The sequence below is a fragment of the Engystomops pustulosus genome, chromosome 10 (genome assembly GCF_040894005.1).
Source record: "Engystomops pustulosus chromosome 10, aEngPut4.maternal, whole genome shotgun sequence".
In the NCBI taxonomy this organism is placed as follows: Eukaryota; Metazoa; Chordata; class Amphibia; order Anura; family Leptodactylidae; genus Engystomops; species Engystomops pustulosus.
Genome location: NC_092420.1, coordinates 31795470 through 31815587, shown reverse-complemented (window position 1 = coordinate 31815587; position 20118 = coordinate 31795470). Strand labels below are relative to the sequence as shown.

The following is a 20118-nucleotide window of genomic DNA, read 5'->3' as shown; positions in this document are numbered from 1 at the left end:
TGTTTAACCATGTGGGATTCGTATGTGAAGAAGAAAATAAATTGGGAGACAAAACGTCAGAATTTCTAGCTGAAAAACGGCATCCTGATTTTAATATTGTGTTTAAAATGGGATCCTGGTATAAAATGGGAAGATGTCTTTTTATTATATGTATTACTTGATTATATTGGCAAGTGTAATCAGTGGTCCTGGTCAGTACTTTTATTTTTCCTATCTGTTTTAGTGTTGGGGGACCGATTAGTATAAAGTAACTGAGACCTGGATTTGTTTCTTAGGGTATCTTTTGTATGTGAAATAAGGGTTTTATTGTATCCTCTTTCGTATAGACGTTGAGTAATATTACTAGAGGTTTCTAAATATTGGTTTTCTTGTGTACAGATTCTTTTAGCCCTAATAAATTCTCCTGTAGGTAAATTTCTGACTACATGTGGTGGGTGACAGCTAGTGGCATGTAACAAAGTGTTGCCTGCAGTGGGCTTTCTATAAAGGTTACATTCTACTATGCGATTTTCTGGAACACCTGTCAAACATAAATCCAAAAATGCTATAGAGGTGGCTGAAAAAGAATAGGTGAAACGTATATTATGATTATTGTCATTGAGATATGAAATAAATGAAACAATGTCTGTTTCTCTACCAGTCCATATTAGAAGACAATCATCTATAAATCTTCCATAATACTTTATGTTGTGACGATAGGGATTAAGAGTAGAGAAAACTGTCTCTTCTTCAAACCAGGTCATAAACAAATTCACTAATGAAGGTGAAAATCTCGAGCCCATGGGCCATCCTTGTTTCTGTAAATAAAATTTTTTGTCAAAAACAAAATAATTATTTGTAAGCAAAAATTGTAGAATGTCCAGTATGGAAGCAATATCCAGTTCAGGAAAAACACTGTACTTGCTGGACTGCTGGATGATATTGGACTGCTTGAATAGCCAGATTGTGAGGAATAGATGTGTACAGTGAGATGACATCGCATGTGACCCGAAAAAAGTTTTGTTCCCAAACAAAAGAATCCATGGTTTTTAAAACTTCAAAAGAATCTTTTATAAATGCTGGAGTTCTGGTGACAAAAGGTTGAAGAATATTATCAAGCCAGACAGAGGTGTGTTCATGTAGAGATCCTGTACCCTAGATGATAGAGCGCATGGGGGGTGGAAATACATCTTTATGGTATTTTGGTAATGCATAAAAGATGGCATTATTTGGAAAGTCCGCTATAAATGTTTCCTTTACCTTCTCATTAAGGATGCCCAAAGAAATGCCCTCTTGTAACAAGTGGCAAAGTTTCTTCTTTATGTCTGATGTGGGATCTGATCTTAAACTTGCATATACTGTTTCGTCGTTTAGTAAGTTTTTACATTCTTGGGCATATAAATCCGTATCCAAAATGATGATGGAGCCTCCTTTATCGGATTGTCTTATAGTGATATACGGATTATTTTTTAATTCTTGGATGGCTTTAGTTTCCTTAATCAAGATATTTCTGTTAGCTTCATGTGTGACATTATTTTGTAATTCTGCTAGGTCTCTTTCTACTAGCATTTGGAACTTGTCCATAATCGGTACTCTCGAGTTTATAGGATAAAACCCCGGGTTGGGTATACGTATGATGTTTGATAAATCCATACTGGTTTCTTCCTTCGAAACAGAAATGGCTTGTAGATCTAATAAATCTATAGTAGCTAATTTTTCTTGAAAATCTGTAATTTCTGAAAAAGAAGTGGTTCCCAATAAATTGTAAAAGAAAGGCTCAGATGTGTCCAAAGATTGTGTGGCATCCTGTTGGAAAAAGTGTCTTTTGATTGTTAACAGTCGCATGCATTTTTTAACATCTTTCACAGTGTTGTAAAGTTTTATATTGGTGGAAGGTATAAAATTTAACCCTTTATAGAATGTAACCTTTATAGAAAGCCCACTGCAGGCAACACTTTCAGTTACTTTATACTAATCGTTCCCCCAACACTAAAACAGATAGAAAAAATAAAAGTACTGACCAGGACCACTGATTACACTTGCCAATATAATCAAGTAATACATATAATAAAAAGACATCTTCCCATTTTATACCAGGATCCCATTTTAAACACAATATTAAAATCAGGATGCCGTTTTTTGGCTAGAAATTCTGACGTTTTGTCTCCCAATTTATTTTCTTCTTCACATACGAATCCCACATGGTTAAACAGTAAAGGTAGTTTTAAATGTGCTCAACCTAGATGTGGCACATGTAAATACATCTCCAAAACCCAATTTGCACCATCTATACAAAACAACACTAATTACAAAATAAACTCGTTTATAAATTGCAACTCTACATGTGTAGTGTATTCTATTATTTGCAATGAATGTTCGCTGCAATACATAGGTAGCACTTAACGGGCTTTGAAACAGAGAATAGCAGAACATATATCAGGGGCTCGCTATGATCCATCCACCATGCATGTAGGAAGCAATATACGTAACATTTCAGCAGTTTCCAGACACTGCAGGGATTTACACAATGGAGACACTTCACATCTATCAGTAGTACCCATAGAACGGGTTAATCGCCCTAAAAGAGGCGGGGATTGGATCAAAGCTCTCCGAAATAGGGAAGCCTACTGGATATTAACCATGAAAACTAGAATACCACTAGGTCTAAATTCCAGGAATGATGTAATGTACATTTACTAATCATGTTTTAACCATGCTTTTCTTTACTCTGTTTTTTGATGTTTTCCTGTTGCCACTAAGCTGCATTTAATTTGTGACGTATTTTCGACTCCCTTTTCCGCCCACTTCCTTTCCTTTTTCTATATAACTTTTTACATAGTATGGTGATGTGTTGACTATGATTAAGAACAGCATTTAGTTCAAAACGTGTCCGTTTCTGTCATTACCATGGTACCTTTTTAACCTATTTTTTAAAAGGATGAAATAAAAACTAAGTTTTATACTATTTTTCATCTGAATTAACAAAATAGTTTGTTCCCATAACGTGATAATTTTGTTTAGGTATTGAGAGATCCATGTACCGTCCATTCCATTAATAAACTTGGTTCCTTGCATTTGAACCTGTTCCAGTCAAAAGGATTTTCCCGTAAAAGAAAGTTTCCACATTTTTATCCCCTAGTGATGTTTACAATTTTAGTTTAAAATTGCAGAGTGTGGGTGGAGACTTTCTAAGCAGATACTGCATGATTCCTCTGTGCTGTGAGATGCTTTGTGGTGTCTAAGATGTTAGATTATCAGGGTCCAGGTTTATCTACACTTTCATTTATTTTCTGAACATTCAGTAGTACTTGACACATAGTATATGAGAGATGAGACAGACCTAATATGAGAGATGATGAAATTCATGAGATGGATATAACACACAATGACACACAATCAGCACTGCTACAACTCCTTCCCCTGCTATAAAGATCTTATCTGTCTGTAGCTTGTAGATTGAGGGAGCATCCACACAATGCTTTGCGTCACGTTTTGAGATGCATTTTTTAAGGATGTGACTTGATGTTATATATCTGACATTATTGCTATTAATCCAGCTAAAATACTTTCTTCTACTATGAATTATTAAACAACAATAGGAAATGCATGTTTCCTTTTAAATAAATTGTTGGAATATGAGGTTATATGAGGCCATTGAGCATTTGGCTAGAATGATATTACTAATACATAAGCACATCTCTATTATCAGATGGCCCCATTATTTCAATGTCAAATGATTGATTTTACTCCCTGTTGTATAGCAAAACCGAGTAACTATGGTGACAACGCATGGGCGGTTTACTTTATTAGAAGTGGTTCCTCGGATTTGGTCTTTTTAACCCCTTAAGGACGCAGGTTTTTTTCTCTCATTTCTCGCTCTCCACCTTCAAAAACCCATAACTTTTTCATTTTTCTGTGTACAGAGCTTCATGCGTTAACAAATTTTACTTCTCCGTCACATTATTTGTTATGCCATGTCGTGTACTGGGAAGCTGGAAAAAAAATTCCAAATGTGGAAAAATTGGAAATTAAGCACATTCATGTCACGTTCTTGTGGGCTCAGTTTTTCACCGTGCTCTCCAAATAACACCTCTACGTTTTATTGTGTTTTAATACATTTAAAAAAATGAAACGAATGTGTACAAAATAGAAAAAAAAAATTGGCCATCTTCTGACACTAATAACTTTTTCATACTTTGGTGCACGGAGCTGTGTTAGGTGTCATTTTTTTGCAAAATGAGCCGAAGTTTTCATTGCTACCATTTTAATGACTGTGCGGGATTTTGGTCACTTATTCCTTTATTATGTGATGTAAAATGGTGTAAAAGTCGCGTTCCGGACATTTGGGCGCTATTTTCTATTATGTGGTTCACAGCTTTATGGCTTCAGAGTGAGTGCTGTCTCAAACCCCAATTTTTCTGGATTCTGAGAGCTATAACATTTTTATTCCTCAATCAAAAGAGGATCTCTAGGGCTTGTTTATTGCGGGAAAAGGTAGCAGTTAGATTGGTGCTATATTAGGGTACGTCTGACTTTTTGATCGCTTTCTATTATATATTTTTGGAAGGCAAAAAGCACTAAAATTGCTATTTTTACTCAGTTTTGTATCTTAATTTTTTATATACCCTTTGCATAGGGGTATCATAATGTAATATCTGCATAACCAAGGTCAATACAGACGTGACAATAGAAATTCTGTGAGGGTACAGTACTTCTATACTGCAATGTATTGTATCTGCCAATGTTATACTGCCAGTTTGCCTATTAGAAACAGTGTAGGCCTAATAGGCCACCGTACATGGCAGACATGGAGATCTTCATCTGACCTCCAGCTGCCATGGCAACTCCATGGCACCCTGGGATCGTGTTGCAGGGGGTCGGGAGACTGGCAGAGAGAATAGGGTGTCTCTCTCCTTAGCTGCCACGATTGTGTTTGATTGCGATCAAAACTGCGATTAAACTGCGCAGCAAGGAGAGATCTTTCGACCGAGCCGATGCGGCAGGGACCAGGCTGTATGTAACAGTCGGTTTCCTGCTGCAGATCAGGCTGGCACACTGTCAGTGCTAGCGCCATCCGGAGGACAAAATAGATCATCCAAATTTGGCAACGGACAGCTAATTTGGACAATCTCTTAATCAGTTAACAATGGAAGCACAATAGGAGGTGACTTTGATTCCATTTTGACAACTAAATGACTATTTGAAAGTAATTTGACAAACATGTTTGATTTCAAACCAAAAAATGTTCCGATGGTTTCCTGTCACTGGAAATGTACAATATCTAAAACAAACATCTTAACAAATTAACTAATCATGTGCATGAAATTAATTTTGGTATCCAAATATTTTCTTTACAGTGTAATGCAAAAGTATTCATACAAAAGGGAGCCAGAAGAAGTGGATGTTAGTGTGTCTGGCATCGTCTTTCAGTTGACTGAGCACCTATGAAAACTGAAGCACCTAAAATACCGTCTTTAAAACCATTCATAAGGCGCCATGTGTCCTGAATCGCCCCCATGTCCTGCAGATAGGTGCAAACAAGTCTGCACTTTGTTCGGGCACCTGGGGCAGCACTTTGTTTTGCTCAGGTTATTGGCTGCCATAAAAGCACTAGGTTGACAGATCCCCCTGAATCGCCACCCATGTCCTTGTCATTTGGTTAACCTGTCGCACACCACAGTAGTGCTAGAAGTCACCCCAGGAAAAGACACAGCAATGTCCTTTGCTCTGATGAGCTTGTGGATAGTGTTCCCTTGCAGGGTAAGCAGTCTGAGTCCCCATAGTCCAATCCTTTCATTCACTTTGTTCACGTGTTCTCACAAAGTAGCAAAGTATAATACACCAGAAGAGCAATTAATGCAGAACTGTTAATAAAACAGACTGCACCATGTGTTATCATCTCCCCTCGTGAGGTGGAATAACTTTGTAGAGCTGGTTCTGGGAGGTGGAAAACGGAAAATTAATGGTTGCTGCCTAGTTTGTTGTTTAAACAAATCTTATGTTCTTCCTGTGAAAAACCTGGATCCTCATCTGGTGATCAACTTACTGTACTCGAAAAAGAGCTTCAGGAATGGTATGTGTATAAATGGCAAATTTACTCACACAAGGACTGGTTCATATGGACTGAGTGCTGCCCGTTATAGAGACTGGTGCTGTTGACAATATATATTTTTCTTGGTCATTATAATTGTTTCTATTTTTAATCATGTGTGCGTGTGCATACATTGCATCAAGTGCTCCAATTGTTTATTTGCCTATCTAACACATCTTTTTTCTCATTTTGTCTTATCCAAAGTACATCTTATTTAAAATAAAATTTTTCATGACAAGGCAGTTATATTCCTTTCTGATGAAGGTGTCACTATAATGATCCATATAAATCATATAAAGGCTCGGACACAGATCTTGGGATTTACAATACCGGTAGCTTTTTTATTGATCCCAATCAATATGTCTTTATAGTGTGGGAGGAAACCGGAGTACCCGGGGAAAACCCACGCAAGCACGGGGAGAACATACAAACTCCATGCAGATGTTGTCCTAGGTCAGAATAGAACTAAGGTGCTGCAAGGCAACAGTGTTAGTCACTGAGCTTCCGTGCTGCCCATGATGGAGTGTCCAATCCAGTGAGAAGGTCTTGTCCAGTGGTGAGAACAGAGACCAGGCCAAGAATCCGCCTCAATGAAAACTCCATGTAAGGGACTAGAATGGAGTCCCATGTTGTCAATAGCTTGTATATCAATTGGAGCACCAGCAGCATTTGGTGCTCCACCCTATCCATGATCCTCTTCTTTCAGGTGGCCACTTGCTGATCAGGATAGAACGGGCCTTTCCTGCCACGATATTGAGAGTCATCGGGTTGTTATTGCTGTTCAGTGTCACCAGGCCTAAAATGAGAAAAACACAAATCAATGGGATGGGTCGGGGATGGCAGCTTTGTATGTGGCGAGGGTGATTGTGTTACAGTAGGTCTGGGTCATAGCACATGTCCTCATAGTACTGCAATGAGCTTCTCAATGTTGTGAAGATGCTCTGCTTTAGTCAGGAATTGACAATCTCTATGGAGGGTGAGGCCATAGCCCTGACATTGCCTCTGTAGCACAGTTGAAGGGAGGAGGTATGTTGCCACCTTTGTCCACTCACCAGCATCAACTTCCCTCATAACAGTCTATTACTCCATGTTATCTCTTACCTTGGTAAAGCTTGTACAACTCTGTAGCCTTTACAGCATCTTTCTGAATGACCAAGGTGAGGTATTCTGAAACACACAAAAGAAGAGCCAATATTAACTCCTGCAGAACATCAGATGTGACCGAGAAGAACCAAGCTCTCTCAGCTAGACATGTCTATCATGGAGGTGTAAACTAACAACCAAACCTAGAGCTCCATCCAGGGATGAACACGATTATGTCATGCCGTTATCATAAATCCTAGGACATCCCAGTGTCTCCCGAGTTACTTACTGAAATGTTGCAGAACAGCCCACTTGTCCTCTAAGTGACTCAGGTTGTCTGGTGTGTGAAGGAGCATGGTCTTTGTCATCTTCGGGTGATAATCCGCCTATGGGAGATACAGTACAGGGTATACATACATGATTGTCAATAACTGGAATAAAGGTGCATTACCACATTCCCCCCTCACTAGTCGCACTTTCCAAATTTGCGTTGTAATATAACTCTGTCCAGAAGCAGGTACTTACCAGGTAGCTGTAGATGGACCCCAGGTCACTAGTGTCTGGCGGTCCCTCTTTCCGTAAAAATCCCCGAATGGTGCCTCCTTTTACGTAGCTCAGGCAACTTATTACACATGAAGTGGCGGCCTTGAGAAAAGAGAAAACACATGGTTAAGTTAATATCGCTGATGTAACCTAGGTTATCAATATGTACTGAGGGTAGGCATCAGCTACAGATGGTGCCCATGGTAAGCAGCCAGCTATAGAGCGCTGATGACGCTGTGTATCCCACGGCACCATGTTATCTGCTCCAGACTGCTCTATACTCACTGCTGATTTCTCCTGGTTGGCACTATGTATTTTCACGAGCAGGCTCGGTATACATCTCTTGACTTGGCTGTGGAAGTAGCTAGACATCGCGAGATGGCAGCTTTGTGTCAGGTCTTTCAATAGAGTAACAGCTGCCATTTGGACCTGTTCGTCTGCCTAGAAATAGAATAGTAGTCCAAGTTATGGTAACAGTTGTGTGTTATTGGATGACGCATACAGATAGAGAGGAAAAATATAGTGGTTCAACATAAACATATAGTTGTATAACTCACATAGTCCAAATACTCCTGGCATATATTAACATAATCTCTGTTGAGGACAGCGAACCGCAGATGTTTGATGAAGTTTGACAACGCCCTTAATGTCCCCACAATGACCTTGGTGTTGGTAGTTTTTGAGAGTCTTTGGTGGAGGTGGTAAATAATTTGTTTCCAATTGCTCTCAACCTGCAAGAAACATACAGAATACAGAACAATGTCATATATATTAGATCAAGGACTTCTGATGATAATGTCACAGTGGGATATTTTACTTACCAGTCTTGGGGCTGCGTTTCCCAGCGCTTCTATGGCGGCACAGCACATTACGGTATCGTCCTCAATTGTAATTTTCAGCAGAATTTGGATGGCTGTGTTCTGCTCCTTCGGCTTCAGCAGACTGCCATGTTTGAAAGCCTAAATAAATAATAGAATGGTTAAAATGACCACTATGCTAACCCCTTATATGGAATATGCTGCCACCCTTGCCCAGAGGGAAGCCAAATATCAAATTCCTTATTTCTATTGATTTTAAAATCACCACCTCACCTCATTGAAGAATAGGATCGCTGTCATTTTGGGTACCGGTAGAGCATTCTTTAATATGTTGAGCATAGACTTCCGGAAAGGCTTTGGTAACTTTTTACCAGCTACCATGGATCTAGAAAAATGAAAGATGATACCTCAGTATAACATGGAATCTTCCTTGGATGCTAAGGGAAGTGTTGTTAGTAAAGTGTCTCCATTGGGATTCATGGAGTGATGTTAATGTAGCTACACAATTCTGATGTTCTGAAACACACACATATATATATATATATATACTGTATATATATATAATGTATAAGGTTTTTTGGAAAACTTACGTCACAAACTCGCGCATCTGTATCCGCAGCTCCGGTGAATCTTTTGCAATCTTAAATCCAATCACGCGTTGTTTCCTTTTATGAAATAATGAAACAATGACAATCAGAATAACCATAGAGCAGCACTTAGGAGGAACTATTAACCATGGAGGGATGACAGAGGAATATCTTTATGGGAAGCAATTATAACGGCTGACTTCTCCTACCTAATGCTCATAGAGGAGGAGCAGCACCATATGACTTACCTGAGCTGTTGTATGTGGTGGAATTGAGGAAGGGTCTTTGAAATGACATCATCGGTCTCTGCCGGCTTGTTCTCTGTAGTGTAAGGGCCAGTAAAGGGTTCAAGAGCACGTTGGACTTCTTCTGCAAGCTGTTTTGTTGTAAAATGTAAGATTAGGATTAATAGATTAGTAGCTACATCTTTATACAGGTGAATGGATACAGTCAGTGGTATGTGGCCTCATTGTTAGAATATATAACCAAATAGCCCGGTCAGCCAGCAATGTATTCACATACCCATCATCCATGCATACCTATCTATGTTCATAGCATGAGCATCCATCTATAGACATCCTCAGTCCTCCTCACCTCATTCATTCAACCAATCAATCACAAGCCGGCCATGGGCATTTTAGCTTTGAAGAGTCTGATTTACATGATGTCTTAGGAGATCTAGATGATATGATGCTAAATGATAACATTTCCCATGTCCCATCAGGACCAGGCTTCTTACCCCTGCTGGGACCTCATGCAGCCATATGGAGATGCTGGCTCTAATGCTGTTCATGGCCTTGAATAGTTGCACCTTGTACTGGTGGCTTTTCTCCAAATACTGCAAAACGCTGCAAGAGAGACGTCTCACGGCTGTAGAGGAGAAACACAGATACACGGTTAGGCTGGATATTGTAACTCTGGTTGTCTAATAATAACTATATACAAGAGGACTATTCAGTGGAGGAACTACAACCACCTGAAGTGTCTTACTCACCATGACATATGGTCTCCCTAGAGTCAGGGTCAAGAACTTCTTCGATTTTATCACTCACTTTTGGCAGCATTTGCACCACATGGGGGATGACTACAGGTGCTGTAAGGGAAGCAGAAGGTAATTACATATTATATTTTCTACATTATGGGGCTCATTTACTCACCTGGCCGCTGGAGTTCACTGAAAGTGTGTTGTCTGACGATAATGCGCTCTGCCCCGATTCACTAAGATCGCCTGCCCGATATCCTGCATGTGTCACTTCCCCTCTCAGGTCCGATGGAGTTCACCTTCTTCTTTATGGTGTATGTAAGTGCTTGGGCTTACAACACAATTTGAAAGTTAAATCCCGCGCTCAGTCCGAAACAGTCAGATCTTCAACAGGCCCCTTAATTTGTGTCGCATGGAAGCCAGTGCAGCTGTGCCAAAAAACAATTGTGTGCAACACAATCCCAGCACAGACCCTTGTTAAATACCTCTCCAAGCCATGCAATCCCCAAAAATGGCAAACAGTGTGGTCTGCGACCCTTATAAATGAGCCCCTACATCTTTTTATCATATGCCTCAGGAGATGGTACAGGTATGTGTGTGTTCACTTCAAGGATGGTATGAGGTGATGAAGCTTGAATTGTCATTTTGTGGCTGTGGAGGTGAGTGATTATAAAATATATCTAGCTTACGATATGTCTAAAAGGTCTAAATCGAATAGATGGGACATATATGTCATATATTTTCGAGTACAAGACCAAATTTTCAGCAGGCATCATGATGCATCATGGGATGTGCGACCAACTGTGCACAGACATGGAGCCAATGACGGACATCCATGTAAAGAAGAAGACGGAAGGTGAATACTTTGTTTTTTTTCCTGCAGGCTGTATATGGGGGAGATGCAGGGGCTACAGGCTATATACTGGGAGGCTGCAGGCTATATACTTGGGGGACATGGGCTGCAGGCTATATACTGGGGGGAAGGGGCTGTAGGCAATGTACTAGAGACAAAGGGCTGGCTGTATACTGTGGGTTTGAGCTGGCTGTCTACATACTGGGAGTATGTGGTGGCATGCTATATACTAGGCTCAAACTCGAGTCAATAGGTTTTCCCAGTTTTTGTGTTAAAATTAGGGGTCTCTGCTTACAATCGGGTCAGCTTATACTCGGTAAATACTTTATTTATATATATATATATATATATATATATATATATATATATATATATATTTATATATATATATATATATATACACATCTACTGGACAGATAATCTACATTCAATAGATGACTTGGCCGGTCTTCACTAGTAGAGTAGGACATCACTTACCACACAGAGATATTACTTCTATCAAGAGGTCCAGAGTGCTAGCATGAAAGGTATCATAGCAAATGAAGAATCTCAGTCTATTGATGACACTTTCAAAATGGCAAACACTCATCCAGACGAGAACATTTTTAGTCATGAGGTATTTCATTTCTTCTCTATTCTGTAAATAGAGAGATGCAGCCGGTTATAATTATCCATGTTCTTCACATGTATAGCACTGATTACTACAGTAACATAAAGCACCATGACACCAGACTTACCTCATGGGCCCAATTTAGGCGATCCAATAGGAAATCCACCATGAAATAATCACTGAATTGTTTTATATCTCTTCTATGATGAATCACTTTGACCAAGAAATGACACGCGGTGGAATATTGATGAATGCATAACTGCAACAGAAAAAGGAGAACAGGATGGATGGATGAGGGAAAAGTACATGCAAGCACCACCCAAATCTGGCCATCATATGGCACTGCTCTACACCGCTGTCTGTGAATGGTCAATATAAGACCAAGTGCGACTTGGACTGCCTTTATGGCAAGCTAAGAGGCCATCCAAGTCAAGGAATAGGTGGACTCGTTGCAGTATAAAATGATAGTGTGAACAATGTATGAGTCTACTCACCAGGTCTCTCTTGATGGCTCTTTTGATCTCACATATATAACTGGAAAGATCTTCATCTTCCATTCCCTGGATGAAATCTGGGATAAATGATGTGAAGGCTGTTTCTGTCTTCAGCAAATTCCAGGTGGCCAAAAATTTTTTAAGTTCTAGAGTAAAGAAAAAAAAGTCATGTGACACAGAGTTGGGGAAACATACAGGAGATATTTCACTGGTATAAAGCTGCGGTATGATAATAGTAGTTTTGAAGAGAGACTTGACTTACTGAGATTTGGATCCACATACCAGGTCTGATAGATTCGGTCTCTGGTGGATGTTCCCTCAAATCTGCAAGAAGAGAAATCACTTGGATATTTTTGTATTAAATCATTTTCCTCCATAGAATAGACCCCCAGCTCCTCTATATGCCTAGATGTGTATTGATGCATTATGGTGCATCGGGGACCTGTCAAGTTAGACCATGTAGATTCATACCAAGAAGAAATGATTATAACACTTTGACCATCTGTGCAACAACAGGCGCCATTCCAGAAATTACTGCTACTTTTCCCCAATCCTCACATGATTGTCAGGGGCTGCCAAATTAAATTCTGATCAATATTGTGAAACTAAAAATAACCCCTATCTCCACCCCTCCTCCCATCCTCTTCCTTACCTGGGATCCATGATTTTAAGGTTTATAAAACAAGCTGTTTTGTACAGGTCGCAGGACAACAAGTAGAACACAAGTGCACACTAGCAAATCACAATAGTGAATGAGCAGACTGAGGGCAACTGGCCGATTTTATAGGCAATGGCCATTATGACATCACTGATGACATCACAATAACCATAGTCATGACATATTGGTACATAGGAAGCAGTGTTATTGTAGTTACACACGTGGTCAAAATTGTTGGTACCACTTGTTTAGTAAAAGAAAAGTTCACAATGGTCCAGACACTGCTCCTACTTTTCCCCAATCCTCATATGATCGCCAGTGGCTTCCCGATTTCGTTCAGATGAATATTGTGAAACTAAAAATTACCCCTATCTCCACCCCTCCTCCCATCCTCTTTCTTACCTGGGATCCATGATTTAAAGGTTTATAAAACAAGCTGTTTTCTACAGGTCGCAGGACAACAAGTAGAACACAAGTGCTCACTAGCAAATCACAATAGTGAATGAGCAGACTGAGAGCAACCGGCCGATTTTATAGGCGATGGCCATTATGACATCACTGATGACATCACAATAACCATAGTCATTACATTTTGGTACATAGGAAGCAGTGTTATTGCAGTTACACACGTGGACAAAACTGTTGGTACCACTTGTTTAGTAAAAGAAAACTCCACAATGGTCCAGACGTTGCTCCTACTTTTCCTACTTTAGCAGCTGTCTGGATCTGGTCACTAAAATTAGGTTTAATTTCCTCCAATATCACCAAATCTTTTTCTCCTGCAGTTTTTAAAAAAAATCAAAATATTGAAATCTCTTGAATTTTTTCATTACTTTTCGTTTCAAATTAACTCCATACTCCAAGTGTATAATATTATTCATTCTATTCTTATATTCCTGTAGGGTGGGATATGTATGCCTAATCCAATGGAACAATATCTACTTACGTGCCTGGCATAGTGCTCTCTGAATCCCTATTGATGAAGAGGTGTCCTGCATCTGTTCTGTCGGTATGCCTAAAAGACACACTTTAGGAGCTGCGGCTATCTGAGTTTGGAACACCTGTTGCAACAGGCTTAGAACCCATTTCCAGTAGTCTTCCAGTTCTCCACACTCCCATAACATATGCAGTAAATGGGCATCAGGCTGTTGACATCGTGGATAGTTAGAGTCAGATCTCATCCCATATTTATGTATCAAAACCGGAGTTCTGTATACTCTGTAGATCATAAACCGTTGTGACACACACAGGGAGACAGCAGTGGTATCACTTCTAATGCATTCCTCTATTCATCATCATCTATGGGCCCCACATCCGACCCCCATTTAGCACGAGACCCGTAAGGGAACTGATCTAGATATTTGTCCAATAACCACAAATATACGAATGAGATCATCCCAGCTATGTCTTCCCTTTCTAGTATATATGTCAGTAGTATATTAGATTGAATAGGTATTGCTACATCCCCAAATTGTGCATGTAGTGCATGACATAGTTGCAAATATTGGTAGAAATGCCTATTTGTGATAGCAAAGTCCTAATTTATTCGTTCAAAGGACTTAAGTTTTCCCTCCTGCAGCACTTGTGATAACAATACGATTCCTTGTTTTTCCCATGGAGAGAAGCCCTCCAATCGGAACGTTTCCGTCAAATTAGGATTGCGCCATAAAGGGCTGTGCTGTGTCAGACCAGTGAGTTGAGTGAGGTCCTTAAAGACCTCCCATACTTCGTTCATTAATTGTAATGTGGGAAGTGTTGTATTATGTATTTTCTGAAAACCTGACTCCGATGCCATCGCCGGAATCAAATAGTTCAACCATTGACAGATCAGCTTGCCTGCTACTCCACAGCCCTCCTGTTTCCCCCACCCCTTAAAATGCTGTAGCTGGGAGCTTATGAAATAGATCCAAGGGTTCGGTAAAGAGAGTCCCCCCGAGTATTTTGGTACTCATAACGTGCAGATTTTTTTTCCATACCAATGCTCTAAACAGTGATAGTATATTTTAAAAATATCTCTGTGGTATCCATACCGGGGTATTGTGTATAATCTATAGGACTTGAGGCATAAAAATAATTTTTACTAAGTTTTCCCTGCCTATAGGGGACATGGGCAACTTACACCACGTATTAGTCTTGCTCCTAATCCGGGCAAGGATTGGGTCTAAATTATTAGCTAAGTAGTCCATAGGCCCAGCCGTTATTTGCACTCCTAGATTTTTAAAGGAGCTGACTACTTGTAGTTGGGCTGTTGCCCTTTGGATCTCTACAAGGGGTAAAATTGCAGATTTGCTCCAGTATATCTGTTAACCAGAGTACGTTCCAAAATCCTGTATTAACGCCATAAGAGGGTCAATAGATCTCTCCAAGCATCCAACATATAATAGGAGATATAAAGATATACGCTCTTCCCTAGATGTTCCTGGGAATCCCACTACTTGCGGAGAGGAACGCACCAGACATGCCAATGGTTCCACCGCTATCGCAAACAACAGGGGTGAGAGTGGGCACCCCTGCCTGGTCCCCCTCCCCAAACTAAAACTCTCTGTTATTTCCCCATTTATTCTCAATCTCGCTTTGGGACTAGAGTACAAAAACTTAATCCATTTCATGAACTCAGGGCAAAACCCATATGTTCAAGCACAGCCCATAAGTATTCCCACTCGAAGTTGTCATAAGCTTTGGCAGCGTCGAGTGAGAGAACTGCCCCCCCCCACACTTCCTAGCCATCTGAGCCTGCAGAATTAAGTACAGCTGCCTTATATTAATTGCAGTTGATCTATTTGGCATAAAGCCAGACTGGTTCGCATCGATTAGTCCAGAGATGACTTTAGTGAGACGATTGGCCAGGACTTTTGCTAGAATCTTAACATCAGTCGACAGTAGGGAAATTGGCCTGTATCACTCAGGGAGCTTAGGATCTTTACCTGGTTTAGGTATCAGGACAATAATGGCTTCCCGCATAGAGTCTGGTAATTCTCCCTTCTCCCTAGCATCCATTAAGTTCTCAAATAGCTTGGGCAATGGGAGATCTTTATATTTCTTAAATACCTCTCCTGGCAGACCGTCTTTCCCTGGAGCCTTTTCATTGGGAAAAGTGGCCAGTGCAGTTTCCAGTTCTTCAAGTGACAGGGGCAGATCTAATGTGTCCCGTACCTCTGCTGTAAATCGCGGCATAACCACCTTATCTAATAATAGTCCCATGTCCTTACCTTCCGGTGGTAGCCTGGTCTTATACAAATTATTATAAAATTCCCGCATCACCATGCTAATACCCACATTGTCATTATACAAAGTGCCATCAGGCCCGGTTAGTTCTTTAATAAAGGGAGACCCTTCCTGACTCCTCACTATGGTAGCTAAAAGATGTCCCGCACTTTCTCCCTGTTCAAAGTATTTTTGTTTCGTAAAGAAGCGTTTATTGTCAGCCACATGTATCATATGTTCTTCTAATAGTTTTTGGGATTCCTTCCAATTTTTATAGTTCTACTCGGTGGGGGCAGCAATATAGTCCCTCTCAGTAGTGACTCCTGCAGTTTTACTAAGCAATTGACTGTTTAAAAAATAATTGCACACTTTGTTTTCTAGACCCAAATTAATAACCATACATTTATCTACATTAAACTTACTTAGGCATTTCTCCACTCAGTCTTCCAACTTTCACAAATGCCTCTACCGTCTGTATCATGTCAAAATATTAAAGCTCTACTGTGGAAACCCTCTATGAAGTCATTTATATAAAATGTTAAAAAGAAACTGGTAACTTCAACCCATTCTGAGAATGTGCAATTAATGACAACCCCTTGCTGCCAGTAAAAAAATAAAAACAACAATATAGTTAATACAAAGTAGGCTTGAGCCATCAGAAGTTGATCATAACTCCACGGCTCCCAAAAGAGCTTAACCCCTTAACCCCTTGGCCCTTTTTTGTTTACATTTTTCACTCTCTACCTTTAAAAATCTATAACTTTTTTAAAGCGCTCTGTCATCGCTTTTTTCTGCATATAAATTGTAAATTAAAGTGACGTTATTTAATATTCCATGCCCTGTAATGGGAAGAAAAAAATTCCTAATGCAGTGAAATTGGTGAAAAAATGATTTGCGCTGTTTTCTTGTGAGCTTGGATTTGACAGCTTTCACTGCGCGCCTCAAATGACACGTCTACTTTATTCTTTGGGTCAGTGTGATCACAGGGATAACAAATATATATAGGTTTTATAAGGGTTTTTTTTCGATAGATTGGACGCATTGATACCTTATGTGTTTATGGCTTTTACTGTTTATTTATATGCTTCTAGAGAAAGGGGGGTGATTTGAATTTTTAGGTTTTTTATTATAATTTTTTTCACTTTTTTTATTTTTCTGTTAACATTTTTCAGCCCCCCTAGGGTATTTTAACCCAAGTTTGTCTGATCAATCCTATCATATACTGCTATACTACAGCGATCCAGCGGCGCCTTCTCTGCGGAGGATTCAGGTCTTCCGGCGATTCACTAAGGTAGTGCGCCCGATGTCCACCAGGTGTCACTGCTGTGCTGGATAAAAATTTAAATGTGACGGTTTTTCCGATTGCGTGAGCCAAAATCCGGGGGCAATTCAGGGACAATAGGCGCAAATGGGTAAAAATTTGGGTAACGCAACGAAAAAACGCGATTCGGGCACTTAGTAAATGTTGTTTTAAAATAAATTGAGGGTCCATCCCATATCCACACGTCATGTAATTAAGATTTTATACGCAACCTTATTGATTGTACAGGGTTGTGATACAGTATGCTTGTATATTTACCAGGTTTTCTTTTCTTTTTTAGATTGTCTACCTTTTATGTCACCATATTATCTCTCCAGGTGTTTACTTCAGCATTTGGTATGTTACTTATGCAATATATATATATATATATATATATATATATATTAGAGATGGGCGAATTTGTTAAAATTCGGTTCGTCCTGATTCGCAGAATTTTTCGAAAAAATTTGATTCGTCCTGAATCGAATCATGGCTAATCACGTTAAAAAACAGGTATTTCCTGGCTTCAGAGAGCCTTTAGGGCAGTGGTGGCGAACCTATGGCACGGGTGCCAGAGGTGGCACTCAGAGCCCTTTTTGTGGGCACCCGGGCCATCGCCCCAGCACACCAGACAAGACTTGAAGACTTCCTGCAGTTCCAAGCAACTTAAAAGATGCTGCTTCCAGTCACAATTTGATACTGACTTCGCTACTTGGGAATGTAGGAAGAGGGAGAATTAGACATGGTCAAATTATTTTGGAGGACCTCCTGCTGGCCCTACGATTTTCTCTGTACAGAGGGAAACTGGAAAGAATCTAAAATGATGAAAATTTTCCATCTTTCTACTGTGTTGCTGTCCTCAGGAGGCCAATATGAAAGTTGTTGAACAGGGAGCAATAAGTTACTGCTTTAATTTTTGGTTGGCACCTCGCAATAAATAAGCAGGGTTTTGGGTTGTAGTTTGGGCACTCGGCCTCTAAAAGGTTCGCCATCACTGCTTTAGGGTGTTGTAGAACATTGTGCCATGCTTAAATATGCATAGGGAGCGTGGTTTGGTCTTCAAACAATGCTGTGTTTTAGTATGACACGCACATGACAGCCACCGCTCTTAGAATCGCTTCACTTTTCACTTTCATGTGCACTTACATAGGCCAACTTCCCCAAATAATCGAAGCGGGAACGCAGCCTGACAAGGTAACGTCTGGGCCAGCTCAAAAGGACTGAGCTGAGGGCCAAAATCCCACTATAACATCAAGGAGTGCACTCTTTTTACATTGACATCAGATGATTCCATAGATTACGACAGAACATGTTCTGTTAAAGGTGGATACATGTAGAAACCCCCCAAAAGAGTGCAGAGGGTGTCAGCAGTAATTCTGCATTGACGTCACTGATCATTTTTCCCTTATTTTAGTTTGTCAGTGTTCGCTTTTAGTCGGTCAATAATCCATCATCAGTATTGCTAAAGCCAAAATCAAACAGGAGTGGATCCAAGACAGAGATGACCAGTAAATGGGATATTTGCATGTCCTCTGTGTTCTGTATCCACTCCTGCTTTTGGTTATCAATCCTGAGGCTTATCATTCCTTCTGACAGATGAAACGAAGGGGGAAACTAAACATAGTGGCAACGCCTTAAAGCGATGGATTGTGAAAACAGCATTCTGAAAATCACAGGTTGTTCCAGGCAGACAGCGGTCAGTTGGCAGCAGCATGAGTAGGCTGCAGAGTGGCACAATGACAAATTATGGAGGAGGCAGAAACATGGTAGGCCACAAAAAGGCACAATGATAAGAGTATGGAGGTGGCGGCAGCAGAAGCAGCAGCAGGAGCCACAGGTGGCAACAACATGGTGGCAGCAACATGGAAAGCCACAGATTGGTCCAATGATAGAGTGTGGAGGTGGCAGCAGCAGCATCAGGAGGCCACAAAGTGGCACAATGATAAGAGTGTGGGGGTGGTGGCAGCAGAAGCAGCAGCAGGAGCCCACAGGTGGCAGCAAAATGGTGGCAGCAACATGGAAAGCCACAGAGTGGTCCAATGATAGATCGTGGAGGTAGCGTCCGCAGCATCAGCAACAGGAGGCCACAAAGTGACACAATGATAAGAGTGTGGAGGTGGCGGCAGCAGAAGTAGCAGCAGGAGCCCACAGGTGGCAGCAACAGGGTGGCAGCAACATGGAAAGCCACAGAGTGGCACAATGATATAGTGTCTCGCTGGTGTCAGCAGCGGCAGGAGCCCACAGGTGGTAGCAACATGGTGGCAACAACATGGAAAGCCACAGAGTGGCACAATGATAGAGTGTGGAGGTGGCGGCAGCAGCATCAGCAGCAGCAACAGGAGGCCACAAAGTGGCACAGTGATAAGAATGTGGAGGTGGCGGTGGCAGAAGCAGCAGCAGGAGCCCACAGGTGGCAGCAACAGGGAAAGCCACAGGGTGGCACAATGATATAGTGTGGAGGTGGCATCAGCAGCAGCAGGAGCCCACAAAACCCACAGCAGAGGAGGCCACGTTGTGGCACAATGATGAAGTTTGAAATAAATTTGAATTTGAAATATTCAATATAAATTTCAATTTGTAGGTTTGAGATGCCACATGCATAATACATTACAGTTTTCCTGAAAATATCAGGTCTTTGCCAAAAAAGAACTGCAAATGTGCCTCCATCAGCTGCAGTATGAGGTCAGAGGTATGGAGATGGCGGCAACATGGTAGACCACAGAGTGGCACAATGATATAGTGTAAAGGTAGCATCAGCAGCAGCAACAGGAGGCCACAAAGTAGCACAATGATAAGAGTGTGGAGGTGGCAGCAGCAGCAGTAGCCCACAGGTGGCAGCAACATGGAAAGCCACAAAGTGGCACAATGATATAGTGTGGAGGTGGCATCAGCCGCCGCAACAGGAGGACACAAAGT

The 20118-nt window shown here is 40.8% G+C and overlaps 1 protein-coding gene across 2 annotated transcripts; it reads right to left on the bottom strand.

The window, feature by feature from the left end:
• Nucleotides 1-6405: 6405 nt before the first annotated feature.
• LOC140103817 (uncharacterized) lies at nucleotides 6406-13186 on the bottom strand. 2 transcript variants are annotated; one of them, XM_072127064.1, is made up of 17 exons: nucleotides 13101-13186; nucleotides 12303-12364; nucleotides 12041-12186; nucleotides 11674-11805; nucleotides 11414-11573; nucleotides 10096-10194; nucleotides 9841-9971; nucleotides 9350-9477; nucleotides 9105-9179; nucleotides 8788-8899; nucleotides 8518-8655; nucleotides 8254-8427; nucleotides 7982-8137; nucleotides 7679-7798; nucleotides 7443-7539; nucleotides 7172-7237; nucleotides 6406-6866 (listed from the first exon to the last, which is right to left on the bottom strand). In XM_072127064.1, the coding sequence occupies exons 1-17, from the start codon at nucleotides 13109-13111 to the stop codon at nucleotides 6718-6720; spliced, it is 1956 nt and encodes a 651-aa protein (XP_071983165.1). In that variant the 5' UTR covers nucleotides 13112-13186; the 3' UTR covers nucleotides 6406-6717. The 2 variants fall into 2 exon arrangements, with proteins under 2 accessions (XP_071983165.1, XP_071983164.1); XM_072127063.1 differs by lacking the exon at nucleotides 13101-13186 and adding an exon at nucleotides 12693-12782.
• Nucleotides 13187-20118: the final 6932 nt, after the last annotated feature.